The following is an 18,057-nucleotide window of genomic DNA, read 5'->3' as shown; positions in this document are numbered from 1 at the left end:
TGTGTGTAAGGGTCTTCCTCCTGTTTATTGCTGAGGTCTACCAGACCTCATACTTTCTCCTGGTCACAGGAAGTAACCATTGTGGCAGGGCCAGGCCCATGTGGCTCACATCTGGGCTCCTCTGCTGGTTCAGAACAACGGCAGATGAAGGCATTTGACAGTGTCTTGTATGGTCATTCCATTTTCAATCCCAGTACCAGGGCATCCTGATGGGAGAAAAGAGCTGGGTGAAGAGGGTATTGGGAGTGGCAAAGGGGTCATCCAAGGTCAGGAACAGATGGAACCAGCTATGGCCAGAAGGTGGAAAGCAACACCATATAAGCAAAGGTCTTGTGACCTGGAAGTCCCTATTCCTCATCTGAGCCTTAATTGTCTCAAACTATCAAATAGAAACACACCCTGCAACATCCTAGAGTAGAGATGGGACATGCGAGAAATGTCCACTTAACACTCCAGGCTCAAAGCCTGGCATGCAATGAGAAACTTGTATAGATTGAGCACTTACTATATGCCTCCAGGTTCATTGTCTCAGAAAATCAGGACAGCTCTATGAGGTTGATGTGCACATTCTCACCCCCATTTAAACCCAGCAAAGGGGAAGAGGTATAGAGAGATCATGGTGGCAGAGCTAGAGAGTAAATTATCCTTCTGTGCAGTCCTGCCCAAGGCCCTTGTTCTGGGGCTGAGGGATTACAGTGATGGCCCTCTGCTTTCCCTACCTCCTCCCTCCAGTTGGCCAAAGGTCAGCTCTTCCTGACCACCCATTGTCTAAAAGTGTTCATTGACATGGCCTCCCCCAGCCTCTCCCTCACCTCTATTATGTCCAACTCAGCCAGGTTGTAATTGATGGCCAGAAGGTCTGGGAGTGGAAGCCCAACATGGAGTACATCTGAGAAAGAAAGAGAGGGAAAGTCATCATCAGCCCAGCTGCTTGGCAATTAATAAAGAGGCTGCATAGAGATGAGTAGGAGAGATTCGTGTAGGAATTAGTGCTGTGAGCGATTCGTGATGTCTGCTGGCTACACAGGCAGAGAGCACCTATCTGCCTTGTACTTGTATCACAGGCCAAAATCTCACTCATAGTGGGAGGTCAGGGGTGGTGGGGGTCAGAACCCACAATGATGAGATGGGCTTTTATCTCCAAGGTGACATTAAGACTACATTGGCCTCAATGTTTAAGCATTGGTCATATACTCCCAGGGCTTTGGGACCACAGAGGTAGAAGCCCCCTTTGGTGAAGTACATCCTGATTCTTGGAGACACCTCACCGTTCACCACAGGGATGCAGGCCTTCTGGAGAGAATCACTGATGAAGCCAGTTAACTCTGTCTCCTGGAAGACACAGATGGGGAAAATCCCAACCCAGTTGAGCACCCCTCCTCTGCCTCCCCTCACCTAGGCCTGAAGAACACAAGGAAAGGATATTAAGGACAGCAAACAGCTTGTCCAGCCAGCCTCAGTTCTAGGGGCTGGGCCCCGCCTTGCTCCTACTCCCTTGTTCAGGTGACAAATAGGGCACTGAGTCATGACGCAGTAACGAGGACACTCAAGAGTCAGGAGGGGACTCTGTGGCCCGCACTACTGGTCTGACACAAAACTCAGATCTCAGATTGGCCATACATCCACCAACTCTTGGGCCCATGAGTATGAGTATGGCAGCAGCACCTACTCACGAGCTTCCAGACAGCTCATGTATCCATATATGGTATTTTCTGATGTCACATTAGTGTCTGCTGGACTGGATGCTGTGATGGGGACCCTGAGACCAGAGACTAATAAAAATAACAGCCTGGGCAGTCAAGGCCATCCAGGCTACTATCACGGTGACACTTCTGCTACCATCAACCCATAGAGACGACCAGAAAGGGAACAAGGACTCAGAAAGGTTAAGGGCCTTCCCCAAGGTCTGGTGGTGTGTCAGGAGCCCCACAGCATGGGAGCACCTTGGTCTCTTTACTCTGGCTCTATCGTAGGGCCTTTCTCATGTAGACTCAGTGTTGCCTTCAGATGGCCAAGCAGAAGCACTTGGGACACTTACGTGGAAATCACCAATTGAAGAAGATTCCCGGGACAGGCTCAATAAACTATGAAGGAGGGAGAGGGTAGAGGGAGCATAGTCAGTGCTACTGAGAAAGGATCTCCTCACCTCACAGCCCCTACAGATGTCCCTTCTGCAGTCTGCTTCTTGTTGACAGTGACCGGACAGTTGACACCTGTCACTCATTCTGTCCTCACAGAGGCCCCTCCTCAATGGCCTCACATGAGCTCTGCTCTTCCCAACTCTGGATTCTTGATTATGTCCACCACTCCACTCACAACCCAACAGGTCAGACTCGGATCCTCGAAGGGCACGAGGAAGTCTTTCCCTTCCCCTCGCCAGCACCACTCCCAGGAGACACACCAGGTACCAGGACAGGTCATGGACGGTCATCTGGATTCTGCATGTTCACACCCCATCTCAGCAGAAGACCCTGGATCTCCTCAGAGGTTTCCGACCAGCCACATGGGCAAACAAATGCCAGAAGAGGCAACAGCCCAGGACTAGGCCACCCAAACAGTCTATCTCTTGGTAAGCATGATTGGTCTAGCCTTGCCCGCATGACCCAAACGAGACTCCAAAACCTTGGTGACTATGAAAACTACTGGTCCAAAGCACCTCTTGCTGTTGGGTCCTTTTGCTGCCTAGCAGGGAGGAGAATCTAACCTCTGATTATCTGCCTGAGAATCTAACCAGCAAAGAGCTCAGCAGAGAAAGGGAAGGAGAGAGCCAGAGTTTTGAGAACTTCGTGGGCCTGGATCCCACCATGCCTGAAGCAGACAAGCAGCTTTATGTCCCAGGAGCCAAAAGTTTCCCTCTCTGGCTGCAAAGCGGTTCCAGCTGGACCTCTGCTGTTGCCATTGAAAGAATCCTGACATAATTCAAGTCAGATGAGTTACTGAGACAAGAACAGGAATCAGTGAGTGGCTGGGTGTAACCAGGCGTAATGAGTCCTTCCCCACACAGTGTTGGAATGAAGTAAGATGTGGAAGTGAGGTACCTGGCCAGTGCTTCACTAGGGGAAGCAATAGAGCTAAAGATGCCCTTGAGCATTTAAGCTGGGTCCTGACTCATTTGGAAGAAATGGCAAAGGCCTATGGAGAAGACCAAGGTCCAGAACCAAATCCACTGTGGAAGAGCTCAGTGGAAAAGTGAAGGCAGAAGATTTGAGAAAGGCTCCAAGTGTCAAGCAAAAATTTAAGAGACGACCATGTAGGCCGTGTGTAGCCATTTGGGGTTCTAGAGCACCCTAAATGACCAGAGTAGCCTGGTAGTGTGGACCGTAGTGGATGGATCTTGGTAGGATCCTGGATGGATCCTGGGTGAGAACCTGGAGTTGGAATCCAAGAGGTGTCACCAGAATGAACAAGAGGAAAAGCTGACAGTGGCCATGGGAGTCTGGTGACATGGCATAGAGATGCACTTATCCACCAGTTCATGTTGTAGCTGGTGGAGAGAGATAGAAAGGTGTGAGGTCAGGAGTAGAGCCAGGGCTACTACAGGGATGCCATCATGGGATAAAAAGCTCCTACCTGTCCAGAGAGGTGGCCATCTGCAGCCGGTTCTCCTGCACTGAGTAGTGCATTTCCAGTCCAATGTGCTGGCATAGGGGAAGGAACAGAGAAGGCAATGGATCCTTCATTGTTACCTCTACTTCCTGTCCCGGGACTGAGTCCTGCAGCCTCTCCACACCCCTAGCCCAGGAACTTTGTCTCTCCTTCTCCTGGATCAACATGAACTTTCATAAGCACCTGGCCCATGGTGGGAAGACATTTCTGCACATGGTCATAACTGTCCCTGACCTTTGCCCTCTGCTCAGGGTATCCCTAGGCTCCTCAGCACCAGCTCATCGCCAGCATAGCTACTGATCAACCTCAAACATCTCAGCCAAGGCTGGCTGTGGGTTTATTTGGGCTTCCACAGTTCTCCTGGAGCAGACTTTATTGTCCTTGGGGGCTGAGGAGGATTGGAGAGAGAGAGAGGAGGAAATAACCCATCATTCAGCAAGTCAGGTCCCTCCATTTGGGCCTTGACTCTCAGCTAAAATCCCAGCACCCTCTAGCCTGAAGTGTCGCCAAGGTGAGAGTGGCTACTGACGGGCCCACTCACAGCCTCCAGGCGGAAGAGTGACTTCGGGTGCTTGCCATGTCGACGCGCTGTGAACATCTCCAAGCTGCTGTGGAGGTGCATCAGGCTCTTTCCAGCCTTCATGGTAACCTTGGGGGGTTTGTTTATCTTGACCTTGATCAGCAAAGGTTTTGGGTTGCGGTATTTCTTGGCCACCTGCAAAGGCCAAGGCATGGTCTCAGAGCCAGCCCATGGATTTCAGTCAAAGGATGTCTCAGAAAGTTGCTGGTTTCTGCCAGAAGTCCAATATGCAAAAGCCGGGCAGTGTCTCTTAGGAAATGAAAGGGGCAAAACACATATTTTAGCTATTTTTTGTGCTAGATACAGGACTCAAAGACCTTAAAGATGAGCTGTCTCTAGGCCAGATCCAAAGAGTGCTCTCTGAAGAGGTAGGCCTGTCTCCACATTGGGCAAAGGATATGCACATTGAGTAGCTGCCTCCCAAGTCGGTCCCCTTTGCCTGGAGAGAAGAGTGTGTGAAGTTGGTCACAAGTGACTGGGACACTCACCTGTGGGATGAAGCCAGCCAGTGTCTGAGTGGTTTGTGGCAGCTTACCAACCTACAAATCAAAGTCAAAGTGGGCACTGTGTAAAAGCGAGTCATCCCAGTATCCATCTCTCTGCCTCAGGAAGATGGGGCCTTGGAGTCTCCCTTCACCTGCACACACAACTCTGTGCTCAGCTCGGGGAGGAACCTCCAGTGCCCAACCACAGTTTACACACCCCAGTGCCCATGGATCCTGACCATGGTCAAATGCTGAGGAAAAGTTGAATGGAAAAGCAGGAAGATAGATGGGACAATGGCAAGTTTATAGACAGGTAGGCAAAGGGAAGAGGGGACAGAAAAACAGATGAGTGATGGAATGGGGGAGGGTGGGCAGATGAGTGGATGGAAGCCTGGCGGACCTGTGTGGGTGACCGTGAGTGGGATGGGTTGCTCAGGGAAAACCAGATGGTGCCTAGGAAGAAAATGGATTGGTGACTGGATAGAAGATGAGTGGCTGGTGAGAGGAGGGGTGGTAAGATGGTGGGCCGGAGCAATGGAGGAGAGAAGGGTGCACAGGTGGGTAGGGTGGATCCTGGCTGACTGAACCCATGAGTGGCAGAAAGGACAATGGCCAGACATGTGTGTTGATGGTATAGAGGTGCTCTTATCCACCAGCCTGTGGTGACAAGGGGATAGAAGGATGTGAGGCGGGAATAGAATCAGGTCATGAAGACACAGTGGATAGGTGATGCTTTGGGTAAGAGGAAAGAGACTGCTTCAAGGGCCTGAGAAATGTGGGGGCGGGGCAGGGATGGCTCAGCAGGTAAAATCTCTTGCTGCACAAGCCTTGACCTGATCCCAGGCCCTGGAGCCCCCAGTGGAAGGAGAGAACCAACTCCAGAAAGTTGTCTTCTGACCTCTACATTGTACACTTTTTTTTTTAACTTTGAAGAAAAGAAATGTAGAGTGTATGGAAGGTTGGATAGGCATGTGGTTAGACACGGTCACATGGGCAGAGGAGCGAGTGATAGGCAGGGGTAACTGCCATTGAAACCCCAAGCAGCCCCACATCTCCAGCATCTGACTCCTGGACCACTCCCAGGTGCCCCAGGCAGGCAGAGCCTGGCACTCTAGGAGCAGAAGCGAGTGGGGTGTGGTGGCAGCTCACCCTCTTGTCCTTGAGCTTCACTTCCAATGACTTCTGCAGAAGGGCCAGCTCGGCTGTGAGGAAGGTGGCTGAGAGCAGCAGCTGCGAGTCCTTGGCTGGGCCCTCGGGGAACTCTGGGGCTGACCCATTAGTGGCAAGCTGGATAGGTTGGCCTTTCTGAAGCTGCACCACAGGCTAAGATAGAATAGGACGCACACTCAGCCACACAGGAATGAAGGCTTGGTTCTCCACCCACTGAGGCTCAAGCCGGACCTCAAGCCAGCCAGACATAGAGCAGAGCAGGTTGCAGGTGGGTGAGTGTGGCTTGAGAGGACAGAGCATCAGCCACATGGTCCCTGGCAGTTTCTCCTAAGAGCATTAATCTTAGTGGCTGTTGACTCTGGGTCGGCCCATTTGTGCAGACCATGCTATGAGTCCTACCAGATCATTCTCACAAGCAAGGAGAGTGAACCCAGCATGAAGAAGGCCACAACGGGGGGGAGGGGGAGGAAGGGTAGGACTTCCTAGCCCTTCTATCTACATCCTTGCAAGATGCATCTTCGGTCACCTGGGGCTTGCTCACGTAAGTAAGGACTGAAATCTGCCACTAACTCATTGCAGAAGCCTCTCTAAGTTTGGTCTCTTCCCGGTTTCAGTGTCCCCATCTATACAGTGGCAAAGCATAGTCACACTCTGAAAGACACACATAATCCTGCAACAAATGAGACTGAGGCCACCAGCCCCAGCAGCCTCACCTCGAGCAGAGTGAGGGTCCTCATAGCAAGACCCCTACTGACCACCTCCCAACCACCTGTCAGATAGAGGCAGCTACACCATTCCCACCCAGCCTGAGCTCAGTGCCCTGGGGACCCTCGCTACTTACACTAAAGTCCACCTGGATGTGGTTAGCTGTAGTGGCTGGTGGGGATGTCAGGGCATATTTAACAGTGCCCATCTGATCCACGGGCATAGGATCTGTGGAGAAGAACTTCCACTCAGATGGGTACCAGCCCATCTGGCAGCTAGAAAAGTCAGAAGCAGCCACTGCTCCTAAGACTGCCTATCCCTCTGTGTGACCCAAGAAGTGGCATAGACCTTGGTAATCTGTTGTTCTGCTAGCCCCGACTCTGGCATTCACCAGAGCCCTTGCAACAGCGATAATACATGTAAGATGAGAATTATGGGCTGTCCGCACATGAGGAAATGGTAGTTGGGGGAATGAAGTGACTCCTCCCAGACCCCACTGCTGAGGACACTCAGACAAGGAAGGGACTTCAGGCTCATCCATTAGTATTTTCCTGTCCCACTCTGAGGTCCCTGTGGACCCTAATGGTGGAGACAGTAGATCTCTTCAGCAAAGGACTCAGGAATGCCCAGTCAGGACAACCCATTGGGTCATGAGGACTGGGGTTGTGTACAGAGTAGCTGTCATGGAATTCAGGTTCAGAAAGGACCCAGGGAGCCCTTGGGGTTTCAGACTTCTCATCTAGACAGTGGGGAAGCATCATGATCTCCCACCCTCTTCTTGTCCTGGAGACAGACTGGAAGCAGCCACGCGAATGTAGGGCATGGCCACTGAAATTCAGCTAATCTGGCATCCTGTGTGGAAGAAGAGTGTCCTCACCAGTCAAATTGATCCATTTCTTGTTCACATACACCAGGACAGCATCAATGGCTGGACACATCTGCAAGCAAAGAAGGCACCAGCTTAAGTGGGTTATCCACACAAGGAGGCTCCACAGTACTCCACAAGGAATCCTAAGAACCCCAGCAAGGGGCAGGGCAGGAGGCAGGGGGCAGGGGCCGCTGAGGCCCAAGTCATGAGACTATCAACATCAGAGCCTGGATTGGAATCCAAATTATTTCACCGTGTGCAGAATTACCAAGGATTCCTGTCCTTGGACTGGTCATCTGAGCAGTGTTGAACACACATACTGTGTTGCCTATGCCTATACCCGTGCAGACATCACTAGATGATCATTGTGCTCCGTCCTCCTGAACCAGTCACAGACTCTGAACTCCTCTTCGCCACTACCAACATATCAAGATCACTGACTAAGGGCAAATGCTTACTCACCAGGCCGGGGAGGACTTTGCGCAGGGTACTGTCCACAAACTTGTTGATGGCCTTGCTGAGACACAGGCAGGAGGAACCAGGTGAACAGTGCATCAATGACACCAAATTAGACAGAGGACACAAAGGGACATGGTTATAGGAGTTCAGTGGCTCAGGAAGAGGAGTGATAGGGAAGAGCGGTGAGGACCACCATGCTCCCCAGACACAGGACCCCTTACTTGTTAGGCAGATTGGTTTTCACGCTGACCAGGATGACTTCACAGCCCTCACTCCTGAACATGGGAGTGCCTGTCTCATCTTGCAGAAGCTGATCGGTGGCCGTGATGTTGAGGACCACATTGATCTCCATGTTCCCGCCTGTGAAGCTAGAAGACCAGGCAGGCAGCACTCTGGATATCTCTGTTACTAGGGCTTCTATTTCCACTCTTTTTGCCCATACTCAGAATCCGAGAAGGCAGAGGAGCAGGATCTACTCCCACATGGTGAAAAGCCGGGATGGGGCCTGCTCACAACCACACACACAACTGACCTTTCCATTCCCATTATGTGTCTGAAACACTGCTCAGCTGCAATCCCCTCCTCAGACTCTCCCTGACTTCTTCCCCCCCCCCCACTGCTCAGTCCGATCCCCTTCAGTCTGTGCCTCACTTCACCTATCAACACAGAACCCAGCACCCACATAATGAACAGCCAGTACTCAGTGAGTACTGAGGGGACAGTCTCTTCCCCCTACCTCTCCACTCCCACACCAACCTCTTGCCAGTGATGGTCATGCCTGTGGACACACACTGGGAGATGCCCACTCCAGGTACAAAGTTCAGTGTGATAACAGGCTCCAGGACGTCCTTTACCTTCATACTGGGAGGGGGCACACATGTATAGTGATGAGAATGGAGAAGACAAGGCCCAGGCCCTCAACATGCTCCTCCACCACCTCACTGGGAGGTCCGAGTAAACTTCTAGCCCAGTCCACTAGGGCCTTCTGACATGTAAACCAAAGGCTTGGCCATGAAACAATCTGTACAAAAACCCTCGTGCGTGAGGTGAGACACATGACTGTCTCAGTGAGGCTGACTCAGTGTGATCTTGGGCTGTGCGCTTTCCCTCTTTGCCTTGATTTCCCCATCAACAGATTAGGAAAGTCGGGTTGGATCCAGGTTTCTCAACAGTGTCACCTTTGATATTTGGAGCTTAGTACCAGCTCTGGTTCCCATCAACAGAGAACCCACGTCATGTATACTAACAGTGCCGCCCTTCCCCCTTTACAAACTGAGACAACCAAACGTGTCTCTGGGCATTGTCAAATATCCCCCTAGAGATACAGCCACCTCTGCCTCAGAAACATCATTTGAGTCAGGATTACAAAGGTGTGACACATACGCCTCCATCTTCCCTTCTGAACTAATTAGATATTGCTAATCTATTCTATTCCTGCTCAATCCAGATAGTGCCTCTGAACCCTCCCAGGGATAGCAGTCCAGGCAGCCCCAACTAGCCACAATGGTGCTAACAAGGAGCCTGTTCCTCCCATTACTGGGTGACTGTAGACACCTATCCAGCTCTACCATTTGAAAAAAAAAAATGTTTTCCCATTTAATTACATGTATATTCAGTGAGCTCACTTTCTTCTGTAAATGACTCCAGGCAGGAATGGTTCCCAAAGCAGACTGAAGAGTTTCAGGATAATGCAGGAGAAATGCTTGCCTGCACCAAGTGCCCCTCATGCCTCGTCCTCCCTGAGCCTCCCCTGACCCCTGCTTACTTGCTGAGGCCTTTAATGGCCTTTCCCCCTGACTGCGGATTGCTAGCCTCAGCTGCCATCTTCTCCAGGATGTGGCTCTCCTCCATGGCACTCTGGACCTCTGAGGGGAAGGGGAACCAACAGACTCTCAGCCCGGTTTCTTCTGCTCTTCTGTCCTTCAACAATCTCTCTGGCATCCTGGCCACTTATGGCTACCCAACAAAGCAGCAGACCAGAGGCCTAGCTCCTGCCCTTTCCCAGCCTGGTAAGAAGTGACAGAGTGACAGCTGCCATCAAAGAGAAGCTCAAGAGCCACGTGAAGAGTTCAGGCAGGAAGAAGTTGAGGTAGCAGTATCACCTGGTTCTTGGAGTAAGAATAGGGATCTTTAGTAGAAGTGAAGAGACACGGAGCAAGCAGGTCAGGCCGAGGGCACGGCAAGGACAAAGATGAGAAAGAAGGCAGGGCAGCCAGGGAAGAGGTGGCATGAGACAGTAGAGATAAAAGCAGGGAGAAGGGAGTAAGAGACCTAGCTAAAGGGTAAAGAGGTAGATATGGGAACACAACCATGGAGACCTGGAATGACAGCATAGTGGTGACCGGAGCCCTCTTCTGGGAGCTGGTCCCCAAAACTTGGGGTTTCAAACCTCAGATGATGTCCTGTTAGAAATTCCTCCAACTGAGATCTCTTAATCACTGAGCCACCAACCAGGCAGCATACACAAGCTGGTCCAAGGCCCCCGAAACATATATAGCAGAGGACTGCCTGGTCTGGCCTCAGTGAGAGAAGACGCACCTAACCCTTGAGAGACTTAAGGCCTCAGGAAATGGGAAGGCCTGGTGAAGGAGGGGGCAATGCCGGGTGGGGACATCCTCTTGGAGACAGGGGAGGAGGAATGAGATGAACTGTTGAGGGCAGAACAGGAGGGAGATAATGACTGGACTGTGAAAAATGATTAAAGATAATTTTTTTAAAAGAAAAGAAAAGAACACCCCCTCCCAAAAGAGCCACAGGCTAATTTCCAGAGAGGGAGCGTGTACTGAATAAGTTACCATTGACCCGCTTGCACCTGAACTCAACTGTTTCACAGAGCTGGGCACTGGTGAGGAGAGAGAGAAGGAAGGGAAGGAGGGGGAAGGGCAGGGCACAGACCAGGCATGGAGTAAAAGCAGCGAGAAGGGAGTGAGAAACCTAGCTAAAGGGTGAGGAGGTAGATTCCATAGACAAGGTTACCTCACATATCAGAACTTGACCCTGCCAGGGAACACACTGGTCGCCTTGTTTGTATTTCTCTACATTACATTACAAGTACACAAAGAACACACACAGGGCAGCTGACCTGCCTGGGGTCACACAGCAAGTCGTCAGAGCTGAGATTTGACCCACACTCGTCACCCCCACAGCCCACACAAGGCACCAGCCCCTTCCATTAGAGCAAAGAAGAGACTGGAAGGGAGCGGGATTTATGACTCTATATCTAACTTGAGGGAGCTTGGGAAGTTGGCTCACTTTCTCTGGGCCTCCACTTCCCCTTCTGTAGAATGGAACCCTAGGAGCAGCTCATTGCGACTAGATTGGCTTTGCAAATCCTAGATGTTCAAGCCCAGCAATCTTGAGAAATCTTTACCTATCACCTGTCTGTGTCCCCCTGACCCCAGCCCAGGGCCCATTCATTCACCATGGTTCATAATGTCCATGCCCAACCTCAGAAGAACCCCAGGGTCAGCTTGAGTGCCAGCCAGCAGGCTGCAGAGGACCAGGCACAGGCTCCACAGCATGCCTCCACCTGTGTAGAAAGCCCAGAGTTACTTCGGGGCATGTATCCTCCCTAAATTCCCTTTTCCTATGGGCACAGAACAATGGCCAGCCTGCTATATAGGCAGTGCAGATTTGTATGCATCCAAGTGCCCACAGGAGCTCACATGCAGCTCCATGCCCACAAGAGTTCAAGTGAAGCTCTGTGTCCACAGGAGCTCAATGCCCACAGTGCTGAACCTACAGGGAAACCCCAGCCCATCTGTATCAAGGAATTCACCCTGTAGTGTGCACATGGCCACCAGGTCTCTCGCTTACCCCAGCCCAACCTCACTTACCTCGGCCACCCAAAACCCAACTCAGCCCCTGAGGAACTGGAGGTCCCTTCTAGCAAGGACAAAGGAACTCTGAAAAGTGTCCTCCAGTCTCACCCATCCCAAGGGTGGGCATATAGCCCTTCCAGTAGGCTTCCATCCCCAGGCCAAAGCCAATACCACACACCTTTCTGGTGTCCCCTGAGACACAGCCTTGCCAATAGGGAAACTGAGAGACATAAGAGGCCTCATACCAGAGAGCAACAAGCTGAGAAGTGGCCTCCTATCTTGGCCCCTCACTGTTCTTAAGAAATCCACACTCTATATAGGTCCTCCAGGAATCCTGTCCCTCTACTTACCAACTCCTGAAGTTCTCCCAGCCAGGGCCAGGAATGTAGTTCTGATTTGAGCTTTGACTGAATGGAATCAAGGAGGAGCCACACAGCTGGCCTGTGTCTACCTGGAGAGGGGAGTGCCATCCGGACTCACTACAACACACTCAACCCACAGCTTTCTGACCCCCAAGCAAACCTCTCCTAAGCATACCTTCCCAGCCCAGGTATAAACTTATATTCATTCATTCCCTCATTCATTTGTGTACTTGTTCATTAATTCATCCATCAGTTCATCTATTCACTTCTATGTTCATTTGTTCATTCATTCATTCATTTATACATTTTTTTATCTAGCCATTCATCTATTCATACATCCTTCCATTCCCCCCCTCTATCCAATCATTCATTCACTCATACATTAGTTCACACATTCATTCATTTACCCATCATTCATCCATTCATTAATCTGTCCACTCTGTTCATTCATTTCTCCACTCGTCCATTAGTTCAAGCATTCATTCATTTATTCGCCCATTCACTCATCCATCTCTTGCCTATAGCATATTGCTGCAAGGTGGTCCCAGCAGACAGTCCTGCTGTTTCTGGATCTGAAAATCTGGAGAGCAAGTTCATGAGCAGGGTTAGCATGACACTATGATCAGAGGGCTGAGCCTGGGACCCAGAGGGTGAGCAGAGGCAGAGGCTGAGCCGAGGCACAGCAGCCCTTGAGTCCCTAAGTAAACGTGAGACCCATTGCACCCCTATCCCTGGCATTTATAGAACCATCTGGGCCCAGGGGCCCAAGCCTCTGTCAATCACACGCATGTTCCCCAAACAGTCTCTCATGCCTGGCACACTATGCTCTGTTTAAGGACAAAGGAACTCTGACAAGTGTCCTCCAGTCTCACCCATCCCAAGGGTGGGCATATAGCCCTTCCAGAAGGCTCCCATTCCCATGCCAGAGCCAATACCACACACTTTGCTGGTGGCTCAGACATAGTTTTCACCATTTTAGAACAAGAAGGCCATGATGTGTTCCCAGGAGACATGGCGATAACAGGAATCTGGTTTTAGTTGCCCTTTTGCCTGAGCTCTGCCTCCCTTTTACAATCTCTGCCCTCTGTCCACCTACCATCTTCCCGCCTCCTTTCGGCCCTCACCTCCACCACCAGCAAGCCTCCCCTCCGCCTGCAGCTGCTTACAGCTTTAAAGACCTCAAAACCCATAGGAGCCAACTGAAGGCCTACACAGAAGGCCACCCACCATGATACGCCACCCCTGCTGCCCATCCCGGCCCTTAAGCCCCAGATGAGCTCTCAGCTCTCATAGCAAAGCTTTCCTTCTCCTCTCCCTGGGCCCCTAGATGCAGCCACAGAGGCCTGACATCCTTCAGACTCTGCTGCCCCCTTGGATACCGTAAGCCCTATGGGTTTGAAGATGGCTGTATTCAAGGGCTACCTGTGAGATGAGAGTGTCTGGCAGGGGTCAAGGACTAGATACGAGCCCTACCCCCATTTGCTGAACAAGTACAGATAAGTTCTTTCTCCCCCTGTAGCCTCAGCTTTCTCATTTGTAAAATGCCAGTTGTGGATGAGCCACTCAGGGAAGAGCCACAGGTGGGGAACTGCTCTCACCTTGCCAAGCTTGGAGAAGGCCTGCAGCTGACTGCCCCCTGCTTCCAGTCCTGGGACGAGGAAACCCTTATATTCAGGAGCCTGATTAGCCGCTTGGATAATTAAGGGCTTAATAAGGGATAGATAATTATCTAGAGGCGTAGAGAACAGGAGACCCAGGGTTCACATGAGTATTTGTTCTGTTCCAACATAAATAGCACAGATGAGGGTGGCTGGGGAACCCAAGGTCCCACTAAGGCCAGTGCTAGAGACAGACTGTCCCAGGGGACATCAGTGCCTCTCCTGTTCCCTCTCTCTAGCTCATATCTTCCTCAAGGTGGAGCACACAGTAGGTACACATTCACTACTTTAACCAACACTTATTGAGAACCTACTGTGTTCTGGGCCTGTTCAGGGTGCTGGGATGACCACTGTGAACAGGATAGTTGGGATTCCTATCCTGAAATGGGCACAGAGCAAGTCACCAGCACAAGTCCACATCATTCCTGAGGGAGATGAGACAGGTAAAAGCCACTAGATCAGGAGTATATTAGAGATGGAAGAACAAGATGCTGTGGGGACTGGGAGACCCCTACAGCAGGGATGTTGCTGCTGATGCCTGGGCAGGGAATTACGTCTCTGGTGGGTGGGTGGGTTCAAAGTCCATTAGACTCTGGCTGGGTCCAGGGCAACTGTCCTGAGATTTTCCCCCTCTGAGGGACCTTGAGGAGATAATGATCAAGTCAATTCTGCTGGGAGGAATCCTCCTGAAGCCTGGTGATATGGGAGCCCTGTGCCCCTGAAGGCAGAGATGACTCTAGGGTCACAGGTCTCCAGGTCCCCAGCTTCAACTTTGTTCTCCAGGAGCTCCTGGGAAGGCTTACTTCAAGAGCCACTTCAACGGTCTCTGTATTTGGTAAATAATCCAGGGTGCTAATGAGGCCTGGTGTTTTCCCATCCCCTGCTCAGAGAGCACACAGTCTGGAATGTGACAGGAACCAGTGTGCCCATGTTCACATGGGGTCTTGAGTAGAGGAGACCTTCTGAAGTCACAGCAGGGTTGGTACAAGGCAAGCGCCAGCTCCAGGCAACCTGGTCAGGCTCCACCTTGATCTGCCAAGTGCAGAAGGCAATCTCTGCCTCCACCACTGCACTCCACTCCACACACAGAGGCCAGGCCGCTCACAGCCTCCTAAGCACATGAACCACCCACTGGCCTTAGGCTAGCCTGGGCACTTGGGAAGGACAGCCGTTTGCTCAAAATCACACAGCAAGTAAGTGGGATGGATAGAGCTTTCTCTTCATCCAGGAGCTCCAGAACCTGTCTAACCATTCAAGACATGCCCCCATGGACACCTGCCTACCTTTCTGACATCTCTTCACTGCGTTCTCTGCCAGTATCCTTCCAACTTGTCCCATCGATGCTCCAAATCCAGCCACCCTTTTCCAGCCAGTGAGATTTCCTCCTCCAGGGAGCCTTCCTGTACTTTCCCCTCCCCTCTGTCAGACTTCTGAGAATCAGCATCATCTTTGTTTTCCCTCAGACCCTGAAGGACCCAGCAAGGGTGATTCAAGCCCAGCAGCCCCTCTTCAACCCTACACAGCTCCCACACACGGCTCCCACACATGGCTCCTGCACATGGCTGCAGCACAGACTTGTACAAGCAGTTCATCCCTGCAATTCATTATGCACCTGCTGAACTCTGGGAAGGGTCAGAATGAAAAATCAAATGTGAAAGAAGTCCCTGCTTGTCTACTCCAATAACTAGGGTCTGCATTTGAAGAACATCAGAGTAACCTCGGAAAGGGTTTGGGGACTAAAGGACAACATGCTGCAGGACCCATCATCTGTGGCTCGGTGAGGCCACATCAGAGCTGGTACCAGCGGATATCAGGCTCTGGCGAGCATAGCCACAGAAAGCAAAGAGGGACAGCAAATGCCTCAGAGGAGCTGTGTGAGCTCCAGGCTGAAAGTTATATGGGGACCATGCAGGACAACGGCCTGTTTGTTGTGGAGCCAGACTGAGCTGCCCTCTGCCCTACAGTGGCATGCAGCAGTTTGCCACTGCTCTTCTCTGAAGTGCCCATAGTACTGAGCTGTGGAGTCTGCCTTAAAGGGAGTCTGCAGAGAGGGTGCTGAAGGTAGTGCACAGGAAAACGCAGCCATTGTGTGAGTTGTTGACTAGTCATCAAAGCTACCAGGGGAGGCAGGCACTTTGGCAGCTTCCCAGTTTTACAGATAAAGAAACTGAGACTTGCAAAGGCCAAGCTACTTTCCCAGTTGTATAGCAAGTGATTGAGAGAGCCATGAGGGATGCTTTCCTCAGCAACAGGCTCAGAATAGGGGCTTTCTGAACCTTACAGGCTCAGCCTGCAAGGGCCGCTTCTATAGCTTTTCCACATAGACTTTAGACACATCTCTCCTCCACCACCCATGTAACCCATCCACTCTAAAGGCCACCATGTGGGGCCAGTGCCCAGATCCTCTGTAACGACACCTTTGTGGCTGCGAAGCCATAGCTCTCCATCATGACCCCACTGCCACCTCTCTGTGCCACTTGCTTGTGGGCTCTGAAAGCTGTCGCTGTCTGCTGAATGCCTGGCAGCTCAGACAGCTCTGACCTGGCCAGCCAAGCAAATGCCTCTGCGCAGGAAGGCAGAGCAAGCTTTCCTCCAAGGAAGTGTGAAGTCCTCTGAGTTTAGCGCTCCTTGGTACTTGCTCTCAGCTCCAGAGCTCCAAAGGGCCTCCTGTAGATCACACGGCCTCAGTCTCAGCACAGTAGTGAGGCTTCCTGCTGACACTGTACCTGTTGGTGTGCTCTGTGGCTCTCTCTCCCAGCTAGACCCACACAGCTGGACTCACCCAGCAGGACCTGACTGAATATTTACTTACACAATGACACTTAGGGCTCCTTTTGGGGAGGCCATGAGCATCTTTCTGGATGGAGAGTTTGACCAGTTTTATCCTTTTCCTCTCAACGGAGCATGCTCTAGAACTGGGTGCACTGTGAACACAAAGCCTGGTGGGAAGGACAGAGTAATGAAATAAATGGATTGATAAATTGTTAGGAAGGAAGATAATGGGTGGAGAAGGGAAGAATGAGGGAGTATTTAGGTAGGTGGATGAATGGATGAGTGAGTAGGTGAGTAGATGGATGGACAGATAGGATTTGTGGCTAGCTGAGTAGATGGATAGGTGAACAGGTAGATGATGGATGGATGGATGGATAGATGGATGGATGGATGGATGGATGGATGGGCAAATGAATGTAAAGGTTTAAGAATTGATAAGTGGATATATAGATTAATAGTTGTATAATAGTTGTAATAATGGGTGGACTGGGTGGTAAGGTGGCACCACTTGTAATGCCAGCACTTGAAAAGGGAAGGCAAGAGGAAGCTTTTCAATTCAGTGCCAATCTGTACTAAATATTATAGTAAAACCCTGCTCTAAAACAACAAAATGCAGGTGGATGGGTGGCTAGAAGAAATGATGAATAAATAAAAGGATGGAGGAGAATGATGGGCATTTGGATGGATCCTGCATGTTGAGTTTACAATCTTTCTCCATGGCATTAACTTCCTTAAGGCCTTGGGCTATGTTATGGCTTGAATGTGAACTCTCTAAATGTTCTCTCAACACCCACTGGCTCTTGTGTTTGAACACTTGCCCCTGACTGATGCTGTTTCAAAGGGTATAGAACCTTTGGGGCATGGTCCCTGGGCCACTGGGAGCATGCCTTGAAAGTTATGCCTGTTCGGATTAGCTCTCTGTTCGCTATCAGCCTCCACCTTATAAAGAAATGACAGCCCAGGCTTCTGTCACAACAGAAGCTGCTCCCATCATCATGCCTTGCCTGACAAGATGGGGAAGTTCCCTGAAACCTGAAACAGAATCAAACTCTCTTCCCATAATTGGCTTTTGTCACATCTTTCCTCACACTGAGGATAAAAGCCACCAACACAGGTTGTATCTTAGATTTTTGTCTCTCCAACCCCTCAACCACCCAGCTTAGGGTACAGCCTACTCAGTAAATATAGAATTGATAAATTAATTAATTAAGCAATCCCACCCCTCAATAAAAGGCATGGTACCCAGGTAAAATCACAAAGAAGGATGGTGTGGCCTGCCCTCTTAGCTCTTTCATACCTCCCTGATTCCTCTCATCACCGAAGCTGAGTCCGGTCACTCCCTGCCACCCTTTAGACTACAGATGACCTTGGGAGAGGTAGATGGATGGGGCAGCAAGGTTTTGCTGGCTTATGTTGAAAATCCAGGCACCTTCTACTTCGCCTGAGAAAACACATGGAACACGAGCCCTGTGTTCAGCCAGGAAGGAATCCGTGGCTTAGAGATTAACCTATCAGAGGAAAAGATCACGAGGCCTTGGCTTGCAGGCATTCGGGTCCCTTGCTCTGCCCAG

At 50.9% G+C, this 18,057-nt stretch overlaps 1 protein-coding gene across 1 annotated transcript; it reads right to left on the bottom strand.

Annotated features, from left to right (window-relative positions):
- Bpifb6 (BPI fold containing family B member 6) lies at positions 1-13,686 on the bottom strand. Its single transcript, XM_031373719.1, has 17 exons — positions 13,655-13,686; positions 12,045-12,145; positions 11,295-11,402; positions 9,639-9,738; positions 8,630-8,734; positions 8,095-8,241; positions 7,877-7,931; positions 7,424-7,484; positions 6,683-6,774; positions 5,821-5,994; positions 4,675-4,725; positions 4,148-4,321; positions 3,571-3,638; positions 2,039-2,084; positions 1,269-1,332; positions 813-889; positions 1-206 (listed from the first exon to the last, which is right to left on the bottom strand). The coding sequence occupies exons 3-17, from the start codon at positions 11,392-11,394 to the stop codon at positions 174-176; spliced, it is 1,347 nt and encodes a 448-aa protein (XP_031229579.1). The 5' UTR covers positions 11,395-11,402; positions 12,045-12,145; positions 13,655-13,686; the 3' UTR covers positions 1-173.
- Positions 13,687-18,057: the final 4,371 nt, after the last annotated feature.

Source organism: Mastomys coucha, unplaced genomic scaffold, assembly GCF_008632895.1.
Source record: "Mastomys coucha isolate ucsf_1 unplaced genomic scaffold, UCSF_Mcou_1 pScaffold15, whole genome shotgun sequence".
In the NCBI taxonomy this organism is placed as follows: domain Eukaryota; kingdom Metazoa; phylum Chordata; class Mammalia; order Rodentia; family Muridae; genus Mastomys; species Mastomys coucha.
This window is presented reverse-complemented; position numbering and strand designations above follow the sequence as displayed.

What these genes read in the sequence shown, in the direction of transcription:
- Bpifb6 (XM_031373719.1), bottom strand. Translation starts at nt 11,394, where the DNA reads ATGCTGTGGAGCCTGTGCCTGGTCCTCTGCAGCCTGCTGGCTGGCACT. An exon ending in CATGGACATTATGAACCATG is followed by an intron (nt 9,739 to 11,294) that starts GTGAATGAATGG and finishes CCTTCCCCTCAG; the next exon opens with AGGTCCAGAGTGCCATGGAG. An exon ending in ACATCCAGGTGGACTTTAGT is followed by an intron (nt 5,995 to 6,682) that starts GTAAGTAGCGAG and finishes ATTCTATCTTAG; the next exon opens with CCTGTGGTGCAGCTTCAGAA.